We start from the raw sequence: 25,467 nt of genomic DNA, 5'->3' as shown, positions 1-25,467 counted from the left end.
CCATGTTTTTTGTGCCAAGCACACCTGGTGTGTGTAGCGGGGCAGGAGCTTTGCAGGTTACAGCTGGTTCTGCGGCAGGAGCTGATCCCCAGACCTCTGAAAAATGAACCCTGGGTATTGGTGTGCTCAGCCGTGGTCCTGGCTGCAGCGGTCCCCACTGTCTGTCACCTCATGAGGCCACCTCTAATGGCTGGAGGCAATGGCGTGGCCTGAGCCACGAGGCAAGTGGCATCTCCAAGGTGCCGGTGGCCGCACGTGCCCACCCGAGCCCTCCCCATAGGTTTGCTGGAGTTTCTGACCTGCGTGTCCATCCTGTTGTTTGCTTCACTCTCGAGGTGTCGCAGATGCTTGTGCCTGTTTGCTGGCTGTCGGTCACCGTCACATCACGTGCTGGAAAAAAACAAAACACATCCTGAACGAGGGGCCAAGAAGCCCCAAGCATCCCCCGTGTGTTGGTCCTGTCTGTGCCCGCTGTCCCACAGCTTCGGCAGCCAGCCCTGGGCAGTTGCCTCGGCTTGTGCCCGTGACCATGGTGGTAAACATGATTTTGGTGGAGAGGAGCAGCCAGGCTGAGGACAGGGGTGGTCGTGGGGGCTTCGGGGAGAAGTGGCTGTGAAATGGGGGCTGCAGTTGGGGCTGATGGTCTATGCCCTGCCAGAGGACTCCAGGATCTCCTGTAGACTGAGCAGGTGGTGACTCCCTTAGTTTCAGCTGGTTTTATTTTGTTTTGTTTTCCCCATTAACACGTACATTTTTATGAAAAAAATTGACATTTGATGCTTTTTAATGACATAGTGCACCGCCTGCCCTGATGCTGGGGAGTGATGCAGCTGGGAGGGGGGGTGGGAAGCTGCACCCACCACCCCCTCCATGGGGTCTTTCCTTGGAAAAGAGACAAAATCGAGGCTCTCGGGTGACCCTGTGGCAAGGGGACACTGAATGGGGTGGCACCCCCAGATTCCAGGCTTTGCGCTTCCAGCTCCATGTAAAAACCAAGCGGTGGGTGCTGCGTTTCTAGACTTTGGCCTGGGAAAAGGCATGGCAGCACAGAGCAGGTAGGGGACAGGCAGGGACACACGGGCTTCAGGAAAACCCAAGCATCTCCCTGTGGTCCTCACTGAGGTGGCCGGGGTGAGGGTGGACAGCAGGGCGAGCATCCCTGCAGCATCCACTGGCTGCAAAGCACAGGGAGCACCTCTAATTTCTGGGTTTGTCACACAGTAAGAGGAAAAGACAAGGTGAAAGGTGTGGGCAGGGACAGGCACAGCAGTGGCTTGGGGACCACCAGGGGTCCCGTGGGACTGGCAATGGGGTTGGGACACTCTGAGCTGGCTGGGGCCACCCACAGCCCTCAGCTTGTGGCCAGGTCAGTCTCCACCACCTTCCCCATCTCTTGTTTCCTGCGGCAAAGTCTGATGGAGTTTGTCTAAGAGCGTGTGGAAGAGTTATTTCATTTATTTGTCCCCCTTGCTGTTCTGGTTTGCTTTCGTTGTGGTTGTGTATGCAGCCTGAATATTTTATTGCAAAGAAAGAAGCTGTTATTTCTGTGTCAGTGACCCTTCTGTTATTTTCTTGTTAAAATCCTTCTCTGTGGTTTTTTTTTTTGTTGTTGTTGTTGATACAGTGCACTGCTTGATTTCATTTGGGATTTACTGTTTTATTCTTTCTTTTTTCTTTGCATTTCTTCTGTGTATGTTATCAGATGATGCTTTTATTGCCAAGCTGCCCGTGTTTGCACGGTGCTGTGAAACGCCTGCAGGTGCTGTTCTAGCAGAGCATTTTCGAGCCATCTGGCTCCAGAGAGGGCAACTGTGGGCGTCCCGAGCACCCAAGCCCCGGCATCTACTGCTTGCAGCACCTTGCGTGACAGTTTCTTAGTGACAAAAGGACTGCAAGGTGACAGGCTGTAATCTCCTGAATTCAAAAGTGTTAATTTAGCAGCTCTAAAAACCATTTTTTTAACCTATACCCCTACTTATTTCAACAGTACCTGGTATCTAATGAGGCTTTCAAGGCGGTGTGAGTGCAAAGGAGAAGGTGGTTGTGATGGGAAAGGGAAAATTCCAGTTAGGCACCTCCTGCTCTGTGTGTGTGTGTCTGTTTATCTGCAAGATTTATGTTCTGAAACACAATGAAAGTACCTACGTGTCACTGTCACTTGCTTTCTTGCTGGCGTGGCATACGCTGCAGCGTCCCACCGGGGACACGCTCGCTGCTGCTGGGGTAGCTCGGCAGAGACATTGCTGGAGGTGATGAGGATATGGTGTGTTTGCCAAAATCAGCGCGGTTAGAACATGTTGATGGAGTGCATGAGCCTAGGAGCCTTTCTGCTCTAGACAAAAAAAAAAGAGAGAGAACCCCCAGAAATCCTTAACAAGTGGGCAAGAACACTCTTCCATCTGGGCTTCCATAGCTTTGCTTTCTGCTTTCTGTTTCCTAAGCCAAAACCAGAATTTAAGAGCCCCCCTTTCCTTGCACGTGAGCGGCTTGCAGCGCCTTGACCCCTCCCCGTAGCGAGATCGATGACCTGCTCTGTGACTCACACTGTGTCCTTCTCTCTCCCTCTCCTTAACCTTTCCCATCCCGCTTCAACTCCCGGCCATACAGAGAATGAACAGCCTTCCCTCGTTTGGTTTGACAGAGGAAAGTTTTATTTGACTTTCGAAGGTAAGTAGTGCATAGCATACCCGGTAACCGCTCGCTCCCCTCGCTCTTGCTCTCTGACTCCCGGGGTTTCCTCCCAAGGCTCCAGTCCGGCTTTCCAAGCCAAATGCTCTGGCTACTTAGATGACATCGCAACTTCGACCAGAACGGCTGTGATTTGGTTTGTGCCATTTATCCCCATGATCTGTTTTCCTCTTTATTTATGAAAACAAAACCCAAAACAAACCCCAAACAAATCAAAACCCAAAAGAATATTCTCATACCAAGACTGCGGTGAAAACCAGAGAGCGAAACCTCTTGCACTGCTGAGGAACTTGACTCTGTCAACCAGGGCTTCTCTCTACTCTCCCTCGCAAGCTGCTCAGGCTGTGGCACGGTTAATTAAAAACCAAAGGGTGACGGGTTTTTCACCAAGCTGGGGACCCCTCCCCACCTCCCATCAGATTTTTCCAGGGTGAGGGGTTGGAGAGAGTGAAATGTCACTGGGTTGTGCTGCTGGGGCAGCTGGTTGGAGGCGTTGAGGTGTTTGGGGTCCCTCGTTGATGAAAAGGCACGTTATGGAGGGATGTGGGGAGGACACAGTTTGTTTTGAGGTGGTTGGCAGCTTCTCTGAGCAGCATCACATCACGGAGAGGGCAGAGACATGCCGAGAGCTTCAAGGCTTCAGGGGAAGCCTCATCCCACAGACATCATGCCCATGTTTTTCTTTAAAAGGAGGGCTAGCAGCAGGAACAGGTGCTTTAAAACCCGAAGGAAGAGCTTTGAAGCTGCTGGGGTGTTTGCAGGAGCTGTGCTGTGGCTGGCAGGGGGACCCTGCTGGCACAGGACAAGATGAAGCAGGGGACAGGCCAGAGCACGGGTCCCATGGGTGTCACTTACTGTGACTGCGCCATCAGTGTCCCCTCCAGCAAACAGCCCAGTGGCCTGGGATAGTGTTCCCTGGTGGTTGAGCACATGGTGTTGGTGTTTATGGAGCAAACCTCATTTTGGGTGGTGGTGAAGCTGCACCTTGAATCCTGGGATCAGTTTTGGGCCCCTCAGGACAAGGAAGCCCTTGAGGTGCTGGAGCGAGTTGAGAGAAGGGAATGGAGCTGGTGAGGGGCTGGAGCACAAGTGTGATAGGAGTGGCTGAGGGACCTGGGGGGCTCAGCTGGAGAACAGGAGCTGAGGGGAGACCTTCTGATCTCTGAACTGCCTGAAAGGAGGTTGGAGCCAGGGGGGGCTCTGTTCCCAAGGAACAAGTGCCAGGACAAGAGGAAACGGCCTCAAGTTGCACCAGAGGAGGTTGAGGTTGGATCTGGGGAACAATTTCTTCCCCAAAGGGCTGTCGGGCATTGGAACAGGCTGCCCAGGGCAGTGGTGGAGTCACCATCCCTGGAGGGGTTGAACAGATGTGGAGATGAGGTTCTCAGGGACATGGAGTAGTGCCAGGGGTGGGGTAATGGTTGGACTTGATGATTTTGAGGGTCTCTTCCAACCAAAATGATTCTGTGATTCTATGCTGTAGCAGAAGCAGGGATGGATGGATGGATGGATGTGCTGGTGACCAGGGGTTTGATTCTTCTTTCCTTTCTTTTTGCTTTTCCATCGGCCGCAACTGCTGGGCCCCAAGGTCCCTGCTCCAACAGCAGCTCCTGGCTTAGACCTGGGAGGAGGCCAGGGAGGAACTGCTGTTTCCTGATGCTCATGGCAGTTTTGCTGCTTCCAGAAAAAATAAAAAAGGATCACTAGGTCGAAGAGTGATCCCTCAGTACATGTACCCAACAGTGCACATCCCTGCTGATCCCCTGCTCTGTGGTTTCTCGTCCCCCTTGCTCAATCTAGCATCAACACTGCGAGCATGCCCGACCCTTGGGGGTTTTCTTGTGGTTTTGAATGGTGTATTTAAATTCTTGTGCTTGGTTCTGGCAGCGTGAATGGTCTGGAGTGGTTGGTACGTTTGTCTAGGGCTGCAACAGTGCAGAATTGCCTCCAGGCTCATCTCATGACATCTGCTGAGTTTGGCATCTGTAACTCAGGGCATGAAATACCAGGTTACCTTTTATTTCTGAGCTTAGTTTTTTCTGTGCTAAAATCCATGTTTTGGTAGAACATGGGTAGTATGTGTGTGAAAAGACATGGTGCAGCTTTGCTGATGCTCTCCTGGATGCATGGGCAGAGCTGGGTACCAGGATCACTGGTACTCAGCCATCCTTACTCCACAGCTGTATTTTCCACCTCTGTGTAGGGAAAATTAAGGCAAATGAACCTGGTGTGCTCCTTATGGCTGGATCCAAAGCTCCATGAAGTGGATTATTCCGCCCCCACCCCCCACCCCCCCCCGCCCCGTATTATTGCATTATTTTGCCAAAATGAAAAGTTTCTAAAAATTACTTCTGAGGCAATCACTGAAAAGCCATATTTTTGGTGGAGGCGTGCCACATTACGTGCTTTAACTAGACTTGTCTCTCAGGTTTTTGGAAAAGAATTTTAGGGCTTAAAATAAAGAGAGCATACTTTTATATTTACATTAAAAATTTTATTTAAAAAGTTGTTTAGTCTCTGAAGCTATTAAGAGAATAATATATAGGTTCACAGGGAAGAGTAGACAGAACAGAGAACTCTGAATGCTGGTTACATCCACATGATCTGTGTCCAGAGTCAGATTAGAAACACAGAGGATGTTTTGTTGCTGTTCAGATGAACTCAGACTTCCCAAGGCCAGCTGAGCCTGGTAATACAGATACATGATTCGAGCTGATTTATTCTTGCATGTATGATTTTTCATTCTGGAGAATGAAGGAGTCTCGTATATGTACAGAGAAATGGTGTAAGAAATGAGAGATGGAAAATGAGGGAAAAGGTGCGTTGGTGTGAGAGATGCCCACCCTATCGATCAGTGCTCTGGGGCAGGGTCTGTATGTCTGGAAGGTGTGGGTTTTGTTTTTTTTTTCTCTCCCAAAGAATAATGATAACATTGCCAAGAATCCCTAGTGTTGCTGCTGCTGGATGGCTAAAGACCTTCCTCTTGCCTTTCCTGCTGAGATGAGCCTGATGTTCCTCTGCCGGGAGACACCTCCAGTTGTTGCCCCTCTACCGCTGGTCTGCGTTTATGTTTTTGAATCTCACCTGTATTACTGGGTGGATGTGATGAGAACATCCCCCTGGCCTGCGTTCGGCTGGATTTGATGGGGGTCATTGCTCAGGGAGCGAGGATGCACTCTCTGATAACCCAGCAGTGATGCCTATGTGAAGAATTCATAAAAAACACGTTACCTCCCAGTCTGCAGGTATTTCAGCTGCAATAATCAGGTGGCCGGTGAGTTTGGGGGGCTGCCCGTGCCTCCACGTGCGGCTGGCACTGACACAAGGTGTCTGCTCCAGTTTGCCCAGTCCCCGATGCACAGCCCAGGGCTGCGTCCTCAGGAACAGAAGGCTTGGGGAGCCCATGCTGTCTCCCTGGGCTCATTAGGGTAATTAACGTGTGTGTGGTGATGGGGCTGTCACGTGTGGGTGAGATGCTCAGTTTGTCCATCCGTGTGCTGTGACAGATGGACCCGCTGCACTTACTGAGCATCGTTATCCCAGGCTGCGGCTGGAACCACTTATTCCCCTGAGTTTCTTAAGATATATGACCAAGATGAAGACCTGTGGCTACATTAATTTTTTACACCCTTTTAGGTTACATTATACATTTGAAGGGGAAACCCCAGCACCAGAGAGGCTCCTCTGTGCCTCTGGGAGACAGCAACTTGGGTTTTATACATTAACATGCTGCCTGCACTGTTGTATTTGTAAGGCGTGAGAAATCTTCACCTGCCAATGATGCATTTTTTCACAATTAATATATCAAAACTCGAAGTGTAATGCAAGTGACAGAAGTGCTTTTGTGAGGAGATATTATGAAGCCTGATTTCCTGGAGCCAGGCTCTATTATTTATAATACTTGCAGAAAATTTGCAGCAGCAAGCCAGGACCTTACTGAATGTCACAAAGAAGCCACCACAGATTGCTTAGATCTGAGGCAAAAAGCAGCAGAAAATGGGGCTGAGGCAGGCAGCAGCAGATAAAGAAGGGAGGGGATTATTTTTTAAGATAGTCCAAGCAGAGAAGCAGGAGCTCACCAGAAACACACCGCATTTTGCATGCTCACTTTGCTTTTCCTTCATCTCCACCTGCAGAGATGCTGCCCATCCCCAGGCCGGTGTTTAATCTCATGTGGCTTCAGCTGAAACTGCCACACACTTGTGTGCTCTAAATAAAACCCTGGGCTGAATTTACAGCCTGATTCACCTGCCTGATTCAGACCCTGTAAATGAAGGCAACAGAGCAAAGAGGTGTTGGGGTCCCCAGGGAAGCTGCCCCTCCAGAGACCTTTTCCATTCCTTTTTAGCTGGTTTGGGGCAAAATAATCCTTGTGTTTAACCTGATGAGATATATATATATGACTGTGATATATATATATATATATATATTAAAAAAAGTGGTGTGTTGGAGAAAAATAGATCAGGCTGAACTGGCGGTACCAGGGCAGGGCTGTTGACTCCTTGAGGAGTTTTTCGGGTATCTGGGGGTTCAGCAACTTGTACGTCAAGTAGGTGACAGTCACCACTTGCCATCTTCTTTGTGACGGGCACGGGAACAGGACATTGTCCCCCACGCAGGGTTTCCAGCACACCCAGGGCTTCTGGAATATGCTTTGCAGTAATGTTTTCATCCTCAAATATTTTTCGGAGACAGGTATTTCTGGCCAGCAAAGGGAAACCTGTGTGTGACTATGCAGGGCTGAACTATTTTAGAGCCTGGCCAGCATCCACAGATGCACAGCATGACCAAAGCAAACTTTTCCACCTTTTTTGTTTTTACCAGCTAAATAAACCACGGATTAATAGCTTTAGCTCTTGCACCTGGAGTTCCACATTCTCCTCCATAGCTCCAGATTTCTGACGATGTGCAGATCTGCCGCAGCATGTCGTGGGCTTTGTGGAGCGAGAGCCGGGCAGGAGGGGGGGATTGCAGGGGTCCTGCAGGTTGGGGTTCAGGCAGTGTTGGGGGGGACACTGCTGACACCCCACTCTTCCATGGGCAACCTGAGCCCTCCAGCCAAGGAACAAGGACCCTCCCCAGCCCATCTTGCCAGGGTCCAGAAACCTGCTGCAAAAACTGTCATGCAAAGCGCTGGGGCTGCTGCGGCCCCGCATGCTGCTCCTGCCTGGGGCTTCTCCATTATTTTCTCTGCTTGCTTTTCTTTTTTTCGGGGTGGGGGAAGATAATTTTAAAATGTTTTAAAAGCCTCATCCAAAGCCTAGAGAATTTTTTCTTAATATTTGCCCATAGAGCTAGGCTGGGGATCCTGGTGAGCACCCCATTGCCCTGGCTATGGGAGGGACTGGTGCTATTTTTCTCTGCACGTAAGAACAGGAGGTTTTTGGTCTGTTACAGGCTCGTCGCGGGGACCCAGCCCCCTCACCATGGGGGCACAGGACACCCTGCCTGTCGCCGCCGCCTTCACAGAAACCGTCAATGCGTATTTCAAAGGGGCCGACCCGAACAAGTAGGTGCTATCTGATAGGGTCTGGGTGTCGATATGGGGAGGTCCTGGGGCTGGGACAGGCTTGGGGTGCTGTTGATGCTTCAGTGAGCATCTCGAGGGATGGGGATGTACTGTCCATGTGCAGGATGCTCCTGGGGCATCCCCAGGAGCATCGGCCTCACCCCTAGCAGGCTGCCAGCCTGTGCTGCTGTTTCAGCTCGCTCTGGTTTAGAACCACAACAGGTTTACTCCCTGGTGTAGTGGGTGGGGAGCGGGGGCTGTCACCACACCAACCCTGGCATGAACAATCCCCTCCTGCTGCATTTTGAGCCCCCCCATTTTCTTCCTCCCTCCTCGATCTCTGTGTTTGGTCCTGCAGGTGCATCGTGAAGATCACCGGGGAGATGGTGCTGTCATTTCCAGCCGGCATCACCCGACACTTTGCCAACAACCCCGCTCCGGCGGTACTCACCTTCCGCGTGCTAAACTACAACCGGCTGGAGCATGTCCTGCCAAACCCCCAGCTGCTCTGCTGGTAAGACCCTGCCGCGCAGCACCCCAAAGGAGGGTGGGTTTCCAGAAAAATAACGTGCTTTGTAAAAACACATGGCCCGAAATATCTTCCTTGGTAGCCTGCCCTGATATTGGGAAGGAAATTCTCAAGCCCTTAAATATTTGCCAGAGTACCCCCTCTGAGAACAGTCCCTTTGCCAGGCAGAAGAGCATCATAGAATCTCTTTGGTTGGAAAAGACTCTCAAGATTATTGAGTCCAACTGTTCACCCACCCCTGGGACTGACCCATGTCCCTGAGAGCCTCATCTTCACATGTGCTCAACCCCTCCAGGGATGGTGACTCCACCACTGCCCTGGGCAGCCTGTTCCAATGCCCAACAGCCCTTTGGGGAAGAAATTGTTCCCCAGATCCAACCTCAACCTCCTCTGGCACAACTTGAGGCCGTCTCCTCTTGTCCTGGCGCTTGTTCCTTGGGAGCAGAGCCCGACCCCCCCCTGGCTCCAACCTCCTTTCAGGCAGTTCAGAGATCAGAAGGTCTCCCCTCAGCTCCTGTTCTCCAGCTGAGCCCCCCAGGTCCCTCAGCCGCTCCCATCACACTTGTGCTCCAGCCCCTCACCAGCTCCGTTCCCTTCTCTCAACTTGTTCCAGCACCTCAAGGGCTTCCTTGTCCTGAGGGGGCTCAAAACCGAACACAGAGCATCTGCAGAGATGGGGTTTGATGGGGTTTGCTCATTTTCTGCCCCGCTCTGCTCGTTATACCTCCTGTTTGCAAAACGAGGTGACCTACAGGTTGTACCTGCTGTGCCTCCGCAGAGGCAGCTGAGGACAAGCCAGAGATGGGCAGGAGGGAGGTGATATTTCTTTAAATGTGGGATTAAATGTGGTCCCAGCCAGTGACTGGCACTGCTGCCCTACATGCTTTGTGGGAAAGCTTTTTTTCTGATGAGATGGCTTATGCCAAGGGTTAATTCTCCTCTGTGCAGTGACAACACACAGAGTGATGCCACCACCAAGGAGTTCTGGGTCAACATGCCAAATCTGATGACTCACCTAAAGAAGGTATCGGAACAGAAGCCACAAGCCACCTATTACAATGTGGATATGCTCAAATACCAGGTAGGGGTTTTTCTGTAAGACAAACTGTGCCAAAAAATGTGTGCTTAGCTTATAGATGTAAAAAACGGTATTTCCCTAGTGCAGAGTGGAGATAACATGAGTTGAGGGCATGCTGTCCTGCTTGTCCCACCTCTGTGTCACTAGATTGTACTGGGCTCAAAATCAGGCAAACTTTCTATGAGAATCCAAGGTATTGTCTCCTCTGCAACCAAATGCAATGACCGCGTCTGTAAAATGGGATTTCTCCCTTCACCCCTATGGAAACTAAATGTTTTTTCTGTCATTTTGGAAGGTATCTGCCCAGGGTATTCAGTCTACTCCATTAAACCTTGCAGTGAGCTGGCGGTGTGACCCTGCAAGCACTGACCTCCGCATCGACTACAAATACAATACAGAGGCAATGACCACACCGGTCGCTCTAAACAACGTCCAGTTCCTTGTCCCCGTCGACGGAGGAGTAACCAAACTTCAAGCTGTGCTTCCTCCTGCTGTCTGGTAGGAAGAAACCTGCAACCCTACTCTGATTTTACTTTTTTTCCTCACCATTCCCACACTCATGTGGTCAGAGCTGAACCTATGTGCACAAGGGGCAGAATAACAACCCTTATTTCTTGTTTTGGCTACTTTTATCCTGCTGCCTGTCACCCATTGCTTAATTGTTATGGTGCAATGCAAGAGCAGTATTTTCCTGCCCTGGGTCAAACCCAAAGCCAAACTCTTAGAACTGTAGTTCTGGAGAGTGGCACCAGAGCCGCTCCCCCAGCCCACACAGCCTTTAGCGAAATTCAAACCACTCCTTCGTAATTTCTTGTTTCCTACAGAAATGCTCTTCTTCATGTGTTTTTAGGAATGCTGAACAGCAAAGGATATTGTGGAAGATCCCTGATATCTCTCAGAAGTCGGAAAATGGAGGTAATCCTGTAAATGTGCATGCTATTAACTCTGAATACTTAAATCTGACACTGACCCATTTATCGTGCCTGCACACAAGTCCAGACGTGCAGGTTTCTGCCGGCACTTGCTAAGGGAAGATGCTATTTAAAGCTGGGACCAAAGCTTTGAAAAGCAGGGACTGGCAGGCTTTTGCCAACTGCTTTGGTGTCACGGAAGGGTATTAACACATCGAGTTTGGGCATGGTTGTTTGCCGAGTCCTTTGCTCCACTGACCCTCTCCATTTTTGAAGGCTGAGGCTCCATGTCACATCCCTGTTGGGGAACCGCAGCCTCCCACATGGCACCCACGCACCTCAGCTGCCCCGTATCGCTGGGGTGTCTGAAAAGTAAACATCTGCTGGGAGGGTGAGGGGGTTTGGCTCTGTTGCCCCTGGGTGTGCTGCTGGCTCAGGTACAGCCATGGCCGTGGGCTTCACTTGCAGCACGTTGGGCATCTCCTCGGCTTTGCCGGCAAATCTGGTCCTGGGATGTGAGATGTGCCTCTCTGGGCTTGTAAAAGGGTCTCATGTGGGATTTTTAAATCGCAGGTGTGGGGTCTCTGCTGGCCCGGTTCCAGCTGTCAGAGGGGCCCAGCACCCCAGCCCCCCTGGCTGTGCAGTTCACCAGTGAGGGGACCACACTCTCCAGCTGTGACATCGAGCTTGTTGGCGCTGGGTACCGCTTCTCCCTCATCAAGAAGAGGTTTGCGGCAGGTAGGTACCTTGCTGGTGGCTGCTCTTGGGATGGCAGTGTCCTCAGCGGCCCCCTCCAGCTGTGCAGCACATCTGGACTGCCCTTGCTGTGTATTTGTTGGCTGTACAAGCCACCATAGCATGGTGTGACAGGGTTGGCTGGCAGCAGAGGGGCAAAAGCTCCCTCGCATGAAATAAATCCTTACCAGAGCCTTGAATTTAATGGGCTCTTTTCTGCTGACGGGTCCTGTGTGAAAGGCAAGGTCTGGGGATCTCCAAAGCTTAGAGAAAAGGCAGCTCAGGGGAGACCTTGTTACCATGTCCCAGCATTTAGAGTGGCTACAAAGAAGGTAGAGACTCCTTTTCTGCAAGGAGTCCCAAGAAAAGACGAGGGGTAATGGGTACAAGTTACTCCTGGGGAGATTCCAATTGGACACAGGTGAATTTTTTTATTATGAGAACAATCAGCCACTGGAACAAACTCCCCAGGGAAGATTCCCCAACATTGGACAGTTTTCAGATTCAGCTGGACAGGGCACTGGGCCAGCTTGTCTAGACTGGGCTTGTGCCAAGAAAGGTTGGACCAGGTGATCCTTGAGGTCCCTTCCAACCTGGGATTCAATGATTTCATGATTCGGTGATGATTTTTCCATGGCGCCAGCGTGGCCATGTGTATGGGGCTGGTGGTGGTGGGTGCCCATCCCCAGGAACCGGGGCTGCTCCCTCCCCGCAGCTGATTTCTGATCCCATTTTTAGGTAAATACTTGGCCGATAACTGACGGGAGCTTATGCAAGTCTATGGAAAATAATACGGAAAACACCCAAGGACTGCTGTGCGTGGAACGGGTTTTAATTACAGTTTAAGGAAAATGAACTAAATCCTGCACTCGGGACATTTCTGTTGGAAGTGATGACAACTTTCAGCATTTTTTTCCTTGGAAAACACCGTCTTGACCAGTCCTACAGTATCTACTTCTAGATGTAACATTGTTAATGGTTTTAAAATGTAATTATTGTATTTGTAAATTGTACTCATTCCAGTAAGGCTGTATTTTGGCCGTTAGACACTTGAGTTTTAGCATTTTACCATTCATGAAATGGATGTAATTTAAACTGTGGTATATAAATTTAATAGTAGTACTGTTGAATGGCACAATGCTTACAGAGGTAGATTACATTTTGTCAATATATACGATTTAAATACAATACGATAGCTGTTATGAAGGGGGTGCCTCATAAAAAGAGAGTAAAAATGACAGGCTGATTTACTTTTTCTTCAGTCCTTAGTATGTCTCACAGTGACGAATAAAAATCTCTATCTTCAGGTTTAGCTGGTTTAACTCCAGAAAAATATTGCTGTAAATGTGGAGGTTCCTCGTACAGTCTCCCAGCAAAATGTGGAAAAAAATGTCACTTCTACAAAGAGTATTTACATCAAATTTCCATTACCAGAAACCTCCGTGAACATGCCCGTGTTCTCTTAGGGCCACAGATGACCCGTCAGGAGTCCCAGCAGTGCGTATGTAGGTGATCAGTGCTTCTCTTTGCCCCATGTCTTTACATTTTGCAGACATGTAGACAAGGAGATAAGCAGGCAAAGAGGTTGGGTAGTTACTCTGACCTTACACACTGTCCAGAAAAGTTATTGCTATTTTTAAGGATACGTTTTCCTGAGCAGTATCTAGATTTTGGGTTGTATTTCTATGTTCCTTTGCTTGCTTTTTCTGTTATTTTTTATTTTGGTTGATTGGTCTGAGTTTTTTTTTTCCTATTTTTGAAAGCCCCTACATGTTCATGGTGTGGCAGCTGCCAGGGTGGAGAGCTGGTTTCAAAGGGACAATTTGTTGACGTGGGGAAAAAAATGGGGATTCTTTCAAAATTATTTGCAGCTGGTGTTCAGATGCAAAGAGCAGCATAGGAGCATCCACTAAATGGGGTGCTGGCGACTTTAGAAATGTGTGAGATGACAAATAGTGCTAATTTTACAGTCACAAATGCTGCCAGGATAGGGCGTGTGCATTTGTGCTGGAAAACTTTGTGCGTGTTGGGATGTGCTTGCTCACAGAGCAGTTTGGACTGACGTAAGAAAACAGTAATCTGTGCCCACCTTAAAAGAAAACAAAGAAATCTGGAGATATTTCAGTTCTGAGGTGACTCCCAGACTGAGGTATGTGTGATAGGCTGCCTGAGTTGTGTCTGTGCTTATAGGAGGTGTCAACACAGAGGTGAAAGCACAATTAAGTTACGCAACTTCATACATCTTCACAGTTTTTGAAAAGACACTTGCCAGAACTCCTGGAGGGAGTGTTCAACTCTATTAATAATTTTTCGCCTGAAATGGAATTATGTATAAACTGTGTAACTTACCCCTTTCTGACATAGGAATATAAAGCAAAATTTAAGAATCAGTTTTTGCATAATTGGTTCATGCTGTATACAATTGTTATAAACTCATGCTTTGGAAAGTGATCTATGCCATAGTCCTGAAATTAAGGATTTTATAATGTAAATATTACCAGAACATAGATATTTTAGTTTATATCTCATTTGAAAAACAAGGTGTTTACATTAGCACTGTTTTTTTAAATGCTTTTTAAACAAAAACTTCCATAACCCAAGGCTCGCAAGCTTGTCCTGTTTGTGCTGTCACAAAACCCACGTCACATTTTCTGGGTGCGTGGGGGTGCTGTAATGCAGCCCCTGTGGCCTGGGTAGAGAGATGAGTCCTGCACCTTTTCTGGTGTGAATTGCACCCCACTTTGGTGTGCTGGCAGCCCCACGGGGACACCATCCCCTTCCAGCCACCACCAGGTGACACAAAACAGCTATTCCCAGCCCAAACACTTGGTTTTTCCCAGCGGTTTTGGCACAGGTGTTTTGCATACTGCTTTTGGCAATTTTTTTGCATAGTGTTTCAGTTCACGGGGTGTTTGCTCAGCAGTGTCAAACTGCACGTCTCTGATTTTCCTCCCTGCATGGCCCTTGCAAGGAGACACTGTTCTGTGTCCATGCTTGAGTTTTCCTGCCCTGCCGGTGTTTGAGCAGAGGGCAGAGCAGCCAAGTGCCCCAGGGATGCTTATTTTGTTAGATTTTTGTCTTCCTGTGTGCGGTACGAGCGTGGCACCCCAGCATTACCCCGTGTGTGGAGGGGGAATAGACCAGGTGATTTTCTAAGCCTGACATGCAGGAACCTGGTCTTCTTTCCACCTGGCTTTGAGAAGGTGTCAGCCAAAAAAATATTATGAGCAGCAGCTTGGGATGTAGCAGACTTGAAAAGGGGCATATATAGGGATGATTATCCCCAATTTAAACTTCCATAGTAGCAGTGAAAGCCCTTTGGAGAGGGCAGGGGGGATGCACTGCCCTGTTGCATTCCGGGGGCTCGAGCTCTGCAGTCTTCATCTCCGCTTTTAGGCAGGAAAAAATGTGCATTTTCAGGGAATGCATCTGTTTGGGCCTCCCTGCCCGCTAGCAGAGAGCAGCTACATCAGTGGGGAGTTGAAAAAGCAGTGATTTGGTTGCCTGTGAGTCACCTGCATCCCTAGAGCCAAGCGTATCTTGCTGGGCATGTGGTCCTGAGGGTCTTTTCTCAAGTCAGGCTGAGGTTGAAAAGTGGGGCTCAGCCCTCCAGCACCGCACCCCTTAACTCAGCAGCACTCTGAGCTGGTTCTCTGAGCCAAAAAAAAAGGCTAAATAAAAATAAATAAATAGGTGTGATGCATGCACAGAAAGGCTTTGGCTTGGAGACTTGGGTGGACATGTCCTCAGCCACATCTCCCCAGAGGGATTTTCCTTGGGTCCCCCAGTAGCCACCAGCAGCCCAGTGCCCACTGATGGACTGGAAGTGTTTTTCCTCATGAACATGTGCAAATTTGTGTCTTTAGATTTCGGCAGCAGGAAGCCTTTTCATTTGCAACTTTCATCTTCTGTTTGTTGCAAATATTGACGATTATCAGCCAGCTTACAGTGCTCCTCACAGGAGATGTTTCAGACCAATTTTCCACTTTAACAATGTTTCTTAATATCTATTAAATTGCTCAGTAGTATGAAATATTACCAAATAATAAGCTTTTCATTTGGTGCTTGCATTTATTGCTAAATATCACTCCCCTCTTATCAAGCTGCTGCTTATTTTTGCTGTAAGGCCACTGTCCAAACTCTATTCCCACCCAGCTCCTGCAGCATGAGCATCACATAAAGATTCACCACATCACTTCTTGCAGCAAAAGCATTTTTAGATGGCTGGGCTGCAATGAAAAGGTGTCATATTTTTAAATGACCTAAGAGAAAGTCAAACATCTTTTACTAAAAATGTTTGGACCTCACCCTCAGTTCCCCATCTCCTTCGGCACCGGTGCAGTTCTGCCTCACAGAAGAATCCTGCTTCATTCAGCTTTTTTTCTTTTTTCTTTTTTAAAATGATAGCCCCAAATATATAACAATCACATTGTACTTTCCTGGTAAGAAATTACTGTCTCAAATATTTCAATTCATAGCCAGAATTCTTCTTTTCTTCTTCTTTTTCTCACAGTTTCCCAAGGAAAGTAATTCTCGTGGTGCTGGGGAGTTTTTATGATCGTCAGCGTTTTAATTTTTGTTTCATTGCAAGGCTAGAAAAAGATTTGCAGAAATACCTGTCCGCCCCCTGTGTGACCTCCGCTACCACTTTAGGAGTGACTGCAGATAACACTGCTGACAATTTTTCCTGAAAGTCAGAAAAGTTAATGTGGTGATGCTCTTCAAAGGTTTGCACACAAGCAGGACTTCACTACAGGCCAAGCAGTACGGGATGAAACACAACAGGTGTTAGCGAGGCATTCAGAATATTTTATTCCTCCTTTAGAAATCTCTCTCTTCTAAGACACAGTGGGAATCACTGCGGATGTGCTGTCCTGCTGTTGGGTTCAAAATCCACGCAGGAGGGGTTTTCCCCTCCAAAACGCTCTAAAATTGGTGAAATCACACAGTTGCTTTGACGGCATAAACCGTATGGAGATGTTAGTTGTGGTCTGAGAGAGGAGTCAAGCCAGGCTGAGGTTTGGTCCTCTGGTTCTGCGGCCACGGGCTGGTGGGTGGAAGGTGCAGAAGAACCTCTCTGAGACACCTCTGAGCCCAGAGGAACCCCCAGAAGTTGATTGGATTTCCCAGGGTATCACCCTGTATCATTTTATGAACTCCTTCATGTATAAAATGTTTATAAATATTTGTGGATTAAGATACACAGGTCTATTTTTAAGATTTAAGTTAATTAATGGCTGGCCTTTTTTGCCTAAACGTGCAATGAGATATATTATACCTTTAGTCTACGATGGCCTAGGTACTGCTTAGTCTGTGATGAAAACTTTGCTGCTTACCTACTGTTCTCAGAGAAAAAACTATAAAAGACATACAGGTTTGTTGCACACGGACTATTGCAGCAAAGCTTTGTATTTGACCACTGGTAATATGAATGTGTTGTATTGACTTGTTGAAGATAATCATGAAACAACATATTTTAAATGTTACTTGCCTTATAGGTTAGAATACAACTATGTGGATATCATTTTTGTAAATAATGTTTTTTATAAATGTCTTTCCTCCATTTTCCCCGTCACCCATCTCACAAAATCTTGAATATGCAATTATTTACCACGCATAATGTTGCAACAAATAAATCCCCACGTCAGAACAAAGTTTATTAATCCTATACATAAGAATCACATTAAATACCCAATTCAGTTGCGATTTAAATGTGATTTTTTTTTTCCTTGAAAATAAACAAAACCTGTAAACCACTACTTTTTCTGAGTGAGCTTTGCTTGCGTGTGCAGGAGCACCCAGAGGAGCCAGGCAGAGGTGTCGGGGCTGTCAGGTCCCTGGCCCAAAACATTGGGGTGGGCATGTGGGGACACATGGAATCCATAGGGACTGTGAGGATGCCTGAGGGCTGCGGGGACATGTGGGATCTTGAGGGGGTTGAGCGGACCCGTGGAAGCCATGGGGACATGTCAGGGCTGTAGGGACACATGGGGGCTGCAGGTACATGTGAGGACCTGTGGGATCCACAGAAGTCATGGGGATCTGTGTGGGCTGTAGGGACACATGGGGCTGTAGGCACATGTGGGAGCCCATGGGGACACGTGAGGGCTATGGGGACTTGTGGGGACCTGTGGAGGCTCTGGGGACCCAAAAGGGCCCTGGAGACGCATAGGGGCCACATAGAAGCTGTGCAAATTCAAGGGGGCCAGGAGGACAAGTGAACGTTGCAGGGACCCTCCGAGACCATGGGGACATAAGGGAGCTGTGGGGACATGTGACACCCATGGGGGCCCACAGGGGCTTATGGGGACATGTGGGGCTGTAGGGAGACACCTGCAGAGCTCACGGTGGCTGTAAGGGCACACATGGTCCTGTGGAAGCTGTGGGGTCAACGGGGACATGTGGGGAGTGTAGGGGCACATGGGGACCTATGGAGGCTGTGGAGACCTGTTGACACACGTGGAGACCTGTTGACACACGTGGAGTCCATGGGCACATACTGTGGGAGTTCCAAGGACACACGGAAACTGGGGGGGGGGGGGGCGCTGCAGGACACAAGAGTTCCCTGGGGGCGCAGGGAGGCTGCGCGGTCACGGATGCGGGGGAGGAAATGGCGGCCCCGCCTCAGCCTGGGCGGGACCGGCAGGGGCGGAAGGCGGTGGCAGCCGCTGGGACCGCTCGTCCCGTCCCTCCTGCTCCCATCAGCATCGCTGCGGGGATGCACGGCAGCACGGCCGGCGGCGACCCCCGCTCGGGTAGGTCCCAGGGCTGGGCACTTTGGGGCGGGACGAGGAGACCTGCGAGGCGCCATTCTCTGCCTTCAGCGCCGTGGGTTTTCCCCTCAGAAATGCGGGTTTAACGTCACCACCTGCCCCTCAGGTCCCCCCAAGCGCTTCCCAGTGGCGGCGGTGGATGAGATCCTGAGGGATGTGCTGGGCAGCTGCCTGAGGGAGCAGCAGTACGAGCCGGCCCGGTGCAGGGACATGGCGAAGGACATCGCTGAGGTACCGCTGTGCTAGGGGATGGGGCGGCCATGTCAGAAACAGTGTGGCCAGGAGGACCAGAGCAGTGACCGTCCCTGTGCTGGGCACTGAGGAGGCCAAACCTCGAATCCTGGGGTCAGTTTTGGGCCCCTCAGGACAAGGAAGCCCTTGAGGTGCTGGAGCGAGTTGAGAGAAGGGAATGGAGCTGGTGAGGGGCTGGAGCACAAGTGTGATGGGAGTGGCTGAGGGACCTGGGGGGTTCAGCTGGAGAACAGGAGCTGAGGGGAGACCTTCTGATCTCTGAACTGCCTGGAAGGAGCTTGGAGCCTGGGGGGGTCGGACTCTGCTTTCAAGGAACAAGCGCCAGGACCAGAGGAGACGGCCTCAAGTTGCGCCAGGGGAGGTTGAGGTTGGATGTTGGGAACAATTTCTTCCCCAGAGGGCTGTCGGGCATTGGAACAGGCTGCCCAGGGCAGCGGTGGAGTCACCATCCGTGGATGGGTTGAACAGATGTGGAGATGAGGTTCTCAGGGACATCGGGTGGTGCCAGGGGTGGCGTAATGGTTGGAATCCATGCTCTTGAGGGTCTCTTCCGACCAAAATGATTCTGTGATTCTATTCTATGATTTTATTCTCACTCCTCAACAACGTGTCAGGGAGGTGGCTGTCATGGCAGGGAGATCCCCAAATACAAAGTGTAAAACAAAGGCTGGAGGAAGCCGTGAAAGTACACCAATGGTTGCTCTGAGGTAGGTGCTGGATTATACAGGTTAATGATGAGGTTTGCTCGAGCAGCAGTGGCCAAACACACTGTTCAGTAAAAACTCCATGCTGTGGTTGCCCTGTCCAGAAATGCCATTAATAAGTTTTAAGGATGTATCAGACCTTTCCAAAATAGGCCAGTTATGGTATTGGCTGAATTCTGCACAGTGATGTGTGTGCAAGCTTCTTGTTGGTTAAATCCAGTCTTGCTGTAGGGAAGAGACTGTCCTGATCCATTAGTCTTGCAGCTGATTTGGCCCAGAAGAACTCACCAGCATTACAAAAGCAGTACTGTCCGCTTTTCCTTTCCCTCCCTGTAATCAGCAGGTAATTATGAGCACATATGGAGGAGAATAAGGTATTCACATACAGTAACTCCTTACTTAACACCCGTGCCTGCGTTTCAGTCGTGCAGCAGGAAGATGTGCCTGTTTTTAGCAGACAGAAGTGTTGGTTCTCTTGTGAAACGACCACAGTAGTGTACGTGGCCTCTATTCATGGGACTGGGGGAGTTTGCAGCAGATGTTTCAAACACTGCAGTTCAAAGATTGTCATCAGGATTGTTGCAAGGGCTCAGTACTGCAACGTGTGTGCTTGTCTATCCCAGAAGCGAGATCTCACCACTTGTGTCTAAACATGTTTTTCTTTTGCAGGTTATTAAGGTTCGGGTAAAAGACCTTATGATACCGAGGTACAAGATTGTTGTGGTGACACATATTGGGCAGCTGAATGAGCAGAGCATGCAAATCGGAAGCAGGTGCCTGTGGGATCCTGCGAGTGATACGTTTGCATCCTATGTGTTCAAGAACACTTCGCTGTTTGCTCTTGCAGTAGTCTATGCTGTCTATTTTGAATAAGGAGGTAGTGGAGTTTAACAGCAGGAGAAATGAACATTCAGGCTCACTTTTCCTGTTTCTGTTGTTGAAAACGGTTGTGAAGGACCAAGGCAGCTTCCACCTGTTTTGAAATGTGGCTACCTTAAGCCTTTTGGTGGTGAATGTGATAACTGTATTTCCCAGAGCTTTCTCTGGGGAGTGATTCTCTGTGAAATGCTGGTTTGCACCTGATTCTACCTGCTTTCAGAACCAGCTATCCCTGTAGTATTTTTCTCCCTGAATTTGCCCTCACTGTGTGATCCACAAGTAGAAATCACATTTTTGGAAAGCAAACCAAAATAGATTTAAAACTGTCCCCATTAAATGGTGTTTGCAGTCAGTCAAGCACGTCCCAGGCCCTGTGGTCCTGACTGTGCACATGCTGTGCTGCAGATCCTGCGTCCTGTCAAGCTGCGGTAGCTGGGTTCTGTGAGTTATCCTGCCCTGCCTGGGGGCGCTGGGGGATCCTCCAAACCTTCCTGCAAGCCCCGGAGATTCGGGAGGGCAGCAGAGAGTGCGGGATACAGGAACTTTGCTTGCTGGGGGTTGGTCTGGCTGGCCCTGAGCCCCAAGAAAAGCCCCGAGTGCTGAGAAGTTGGCCCAGAGACAGTAGTTCTGCTTGGAGAAGACTGGCTCTGTCCCATAGTGTTTGAAATAAAGTGAAAAACGTTTTCAAATTATATCGTGTTCAGGTGCATGAGGAAGAGTGTGGCCAACATGTCGAGGGGAGTGACTGTGCACCTCTACTCTGCCCTGGTGAGGCCCCATCTAGAGTACTGGGTCCAGTTCTGGGCTCCCCAATTCAAGAAGGACAAGGAATTACTGGAGACAGTCCAGTGGGGTTACAGAGATTCTGAGGGGACTGAAGCATCAGAAAAGGCTGAGAGAGCTGGGTTTGTTCAGCCTGGAGAAGAGAAGCTGAAAGGTGATATTATTGATGCTGATAAATATCTCCAGGGTGGGTGTCAAGAGGATGGACTAGACTCTGTTCAGTGGTGCCCAATGACAGGGCAAGGGGCAATGGGCACAAACTGAAACATGGCAAGTTGCACCTGAATATGAGAAGAAACTTTGTGGTAAGGTGCCAGAGCCTGGAACAGGCTGTCCAGAGTGGGTGTGGAGACATTCAAACCCATCTGGATGTGATCCTGTGCGACCTGCTCTGATGACCCTGCAACCCCAACCACTCTGTGATACGAATATATAGATCTGTCTGGGCCCCTGTACTGAAGGTGCTTGAATCCAGCAAAAAACCCTTTAGTTGGGCTTCTCAGCTGATACCTGCCCATAGATAAGAGGAGAAACATAGCCCTCTGAGCTCCCAAGTGTACGTCCAGTCTCCCTGGGTGCAAATTAACTCTGTGCTAGGCAGGACCTTGGGCAGATGTTACTGGAAGCAGCTGGAATAGGGAATAAAGCCACGTTTCTGCCTGCCCAGCGTGGGGCTGGTGCTGCCTGCTCGGGCTCCCCAGCTGTCCCGAGGTCTGAGTGACAGGCCCCCCATGGGACGCACTGCCCAGAGTTTTCTGCACCACCTTTGCTTTATTCTGAGCTGAAAACAGACTTTTTGCTGCCCACATTTCACAGCTGAAACCTGCCGTTGGGTTTTCTTAAGTAAGACAAGCATCTAATAAATTGCTTCATTTATTACACTTTATGTGCAAAGCTGAAACTAGGAGAGTAGTTAGATGGGAAAAAATATTTGTATTCTTGTCTAAGAGTTTAATTCTAGATGCTGTAAACACTTCGTGGAATCCAGACAAACCAACCTGAACTGTCACTGCTGCTGTTTGTACTACAATATTTAATATTCAGCCTTTACTCCTTAGTGTGCTCCAAAGAATAAAACTACAGTGAAAGTGGTTTATCTCATGATTATTTTAATACATTATTTAATACATGAAAACTGTAATGTTGAACCTCGTCAGCATCTGCTATGCTCTAGCACAGGGAACTGATGTCTTTCTCGCTGCAGCCAATGTTGCAGCAGGACGTGGTGAGCAACTTGGCTATGTCGCGCTTTTTCAGCGCAGTCATTTTCCTGGCATGGTCCAAGTCTCGCTCTGTCTCAGGCTTGACCTGGATTGCTTCGCTGTTGGTCTCCAGCCTCTGGTCTCTGTTCATTGAGGAGTCGGCGTAACCATTGGTGTCTTGTGAGAAAGGCAGGGGATTTTCGCTCTCTGTCACATAAGAATTAGAAGCTAAAAGTTAGAAGTCATGAATAATTTATAATATTTCTCTTTACTAGAAAGACAGACCAGCCTGCAGCCAGGGCGCTGAAAGTATTATCATCTGTGTTTTTGATGTGAACAACCAAGATTTACCGGATCACTGGCTTTTCACCAAGGCAGTATTAAAATAGATATGCGAGGTACACATTCTGTGTGTTTAAAAAAACAGTAATTAGTGAATTTATATTGAAAAGTGTTCATTGTAGGAGTATATATTTGCCTTGAAGGGTAAACCCGTGATTTGCTATGTTAGCAGTGCTTGACCAGCATATTAACCTGAACTGCTTGTGGCTTTTCTGAAATGCAGGTACTGTATTAAGTCACAATTTAAAAGTTCCTGGATGTTCCCACTTAAATGACACTTGCAATTGATGTGCATATTACCACAGTACAACTGAGCGCTGCCTGGTGGAGTTTATGAAGGTAGAGCAGTTATTTCGCGTAGTTTAGCAATGGTGGGTTTTCTCCTTTAACAAACTCCCAGGCAGGGTGTTACAGGTGGCATTGCTTTTTATGTCTGATTAAAGCTGCTGCTACAGTAGGATTTTCAAAAAAGGCAGATGTAACTTCATTAAAAGTGTAGAAAGCCTCTGTTCCTGTCATCTGCTTAATTTATTTTATTTTTTTCTAGTTCTTTTAACTGTCAGAGTACAAATTTCTAGCAGTGCATGTAGTTGCTGAATTTTCTATCTAAAAATGTGCTGGTATATATACAACAGCATGTCAAGATATTTAAATTGCAGAGTATATATTTGACATACTATAATTATAGTATTAGAGTTGTTAATAAAGTTTCTGGTTTCTAGTGAGGAAGGAGAAGACAACAGTGAAACTTTCATTGACTGCAGCAGGGCTCATCTCTGACATTTAAAATGCCGTGACAGAGATTTTCAGTGATAGCCTTGGGCTTCCTCAGGTTGACTTGGAAAATCTTGATCTAAATGTTACTTATTTAGCAAAATAGCACACTCAGCTAACCCAAGCAAGCTAGAAGGAAACAAAGTGTGGAGTTGCACCGCTTTGCTTGCTGTTTTAAAGCAAAGCCTGTTCTGTTCATGCTTGAGATGCAGCTATTGAGGGGACAGAAATAAAGGGCAAAGCTCTGCCCTTAAGTCCAGCCTGCAGGACATTTGTTTTTTCCCATTCCCCTCAGATTTAGTCACACCTTGCTGGGGTGTGATGAGCCTCTAATGCATTAATTAGTACTTACCCAACAGGTAGTGATAATCAGTCAAATCCCTTTTCCACCGGGAGCCGCCACAGGTGAAGACAACGGCTCGGACGAAGTCTCTCCCGCAGAGCCTCACGGTGTTTCCTTCCCCGCTGCCCTGACGAGCTGCGGCCAGCAGAGCCAGCAAGGCCAGCGCCAGCACTGTGCTCCTCATCCTGCTGACAGCGGGCCTTAGGCTGGGCTTCGGCAGCTCAGGAGGGATCTGCAAGGCTCTGGTGGGGAGTTCTGAAGTCCTCCCCTTTATACCCGTGGCCCGTTCGCTCCACTGAGTAACGGCTCATTCTGAGGATGACTTAATGTTTGCTAAAAACTAATTAATCGGTTGTTTCCATCTTTTGCGCTGGGATTTCGGTTGGGTGTTAAAGACTTCTTAAGACTACGTAACTGCTTTACTATAGAAGCACATGTAGTATAACATGTTTATAGGGGATGGGCTTAGCTCAGTATTGTTAATGTGTATGTTCAGCAAAAATGGAAGGGTGTTTACTACATAATTTGTGGATAATGGGTTTTGTCTCTGTGTTTCCCACACAGCTGCGCTACTGCAGCCTATTGCCTGGTCCTGCCTCTTATCACAGTTTAAGCAACGTCGAGTCTTTTTGTGGTAGCAATCCCAAACTAAAAGGGAGATAACAACTTCCAGTGATGACAGCAGTTGCGTGCCTCTTTGTTGCCCTGCTGTGTTCTCTTGTCAAGCTGGCAACTGCGGATGTTTCGGAGGAATGTGCCAGGCAGTCACTCATGAGAAAATCACATACTGAGGGGTTTTTGTGGCAAATGGAGGCACCCAAGCAAATGCCTTGCTGTGATTGCTAGGGTGCTAAGTGATAGGATGCAATCCTAAGCACGTGGAGTGTTTGAGCACAGGGAACTTCTTGTAACAAACTGTACAGAGCGATGTTGTTGTTTGAGTTAACGTCCATAGGTATTTTACCTGCAGATACCGGGATGCAGCGGAGCGGCTCCACTGCAGCTGCGTGGCTCACGTGTCTCTGCTTTGAGGCCTTCAGACACGGTCTTTTTCCGAAAAAGCATAGAAAAGAGAGGGAGATGGCTCTAAACAAAGCACAGAATAGCTGCAGATTGGCGTCCTGGCCGTCCTTTCCTTTTGGTCACACCTGGAAGGCAGCAACGGGTTCACAGAAGCAGCATGGAACAGCGTGACTGCTCCTGGACCAGGGGTTAGTGGTTTTGTTTTGCTGCCATGGATGTTGTTGTCTGCAGTTGCTGTAAACTTGTATAAAAAAATCCTTGCAATAAAATGCCTTAGGGAGAAAATTTGTCAATTATGAGGTCAGAAATTCCATATATAAGTACAAAATACATGAGCAACTTTGGAGGTCTTTAGCACCTCCTAGCACCACAAGTGTTTCCCAGCACTATAATGTTACAGTTAATTAGTTTACACAATGTGCAGGATGAATTATGGTGTGTTACAGCCTCGACAGAAAGCTCGTTTTTTTACCAGTAGCACCAGTAAGCAAACAGTCATGACCGTCGATGGAAAATACATGGTGTCTTTTGTTCAGATTTGTAATAATGATTAACACATGATTCACCTTAATGGGTGTCTTTCTTTGAAGTGCACAGAGATTAATTTTGTGCCAAGCCTAAGCTTGCACATTCACTGTAAAATGTGCGAACACAGAAGGAAGCGAATGTTAATGCATCACAAATGATCTTTAACTTCAGTCATGTTTGAATATTGGACATTTATTGTCAGGCTAATGAGAGAGTCTGAGTGTTCTGTATCTATAAAATATACGTCTCGTTTTCAGGAGTGGGCAGCTATTGCCTCTGTCAGTTGGCAGGCAGAGCACTTCACTGCCGAGCTTTCGTATCGCCTGGCTGCTGTGCTGGGCATCCCTCCTGCACCCCTTGGACAGCAGGGCTGTAGCCCAAATCTTAGTCTTAATTCCTGATCTGTAGAGATGT

At 48.5% G+C, this 25,467-nt stretch overlaps 3 protein-coding genes across 3 annotated transcripts in view; 2 read left to right on the top strand and 1 right to left on the bottom strand.

The window, feature by feature from the left end:
• Nucleotides 1-11,572, top strand: part of SGIP1 (SH3GL interacting endocytic adaptor 1) — a gene marked incomplete at its 3' end in the record, with an annotated part of 46,369 nt that extends 34,797 nt beyond the window's left edge. Inside the window, exons 17-24 of the mRNA XM_082053141.1 lie at nt 1,703-1,759; nt 2,608-2,667; nt 8,086-8,197; nt 8,556-8,711; nt 9,675-9,807; nt 10,100-10,302; nt 10,655-10,719; nt 11,289-11,572. Of these exons, the coding sequence (XP_081909267.1) occupies nt 1,703-1,759; nt 2,608-2,667; nt 8,086-8,197; nt 8,556-8,711; nt 9,675-9,807; nt 10,100-10,302; nt 10,655-10,719; nt 11,289-11,572 (1,070 nt within the window). The remainder of the gene's footprint in view (nt 1-1,702; nt 1,760-2,607; nt 2,668-8,085; nt 8,198-8,555; nt 8,712-9,674; nt 9,808-10,099; nt 10,303-10,654; nt 10,720-11,288) is intronic.
• A 6,530-nt stretch (nt 11,573-18,102) lies between these two features.
• DYNLT5 (dynein light chain Tctex-type family member 5) lies at nt 18,103-21,918 on the top strand. Its single transcript, XM_082053020.1, has 3 exons — nt 18,103-18,205; nt 18,330-18,454; nt 19,849-21,918. Exons 1-3 carry the CDS (start codon nt 18,169-18,171, stop codon nt 20,050-20,052), a joined length of 366 nt encoding a protein of 121 aa, XP_081909146.1. The 5' UTR covers nt 18,103-18,168; the 3' UTR covers nt 20,053-21,918.
• A 93-nt stretch (nt 21,919-22,011) lies between these two features.
• Nucleotides 22,012-23,798, bottom strand: INSL5 (insulin like 5; the record flags this gene model as incomplete). Its single annotated transcript, XM_082053019.1, has 2 exons — nt 23,512-23,798; nt 22,012-22,250 (listed from the first exon to the last, which is right to left on the bottom strand). The coding sequence occupies exons 1-2, from the start codon at nt 23,684-23,686 to the stop codon at nt 22,012-22,014; spliced, it is 414 nt and encodes a 137-aa protein (XP_081909145.1). The 5' UTR covers nt 23,687-23,798.
• Nucleotides 23,799-25,467: the final 1,669 nt, after the last annotated feature.

Source organism: Streptopelia decaocto, assembly GCF_964273445.1.
Source record: "Streptopelia decaocto genome assembly, chromosome: 5".
In the NCBI taxonomy this organism is placed as follows: Eukaryota; Metazoa; Chordata; class Aves; order Columbiformes; family Columbidae; genus Streptopelia; species Streptopelia decaocto.
This window is presented reverse-complemented; position numbering and strand designations above follow the sequence as displayed.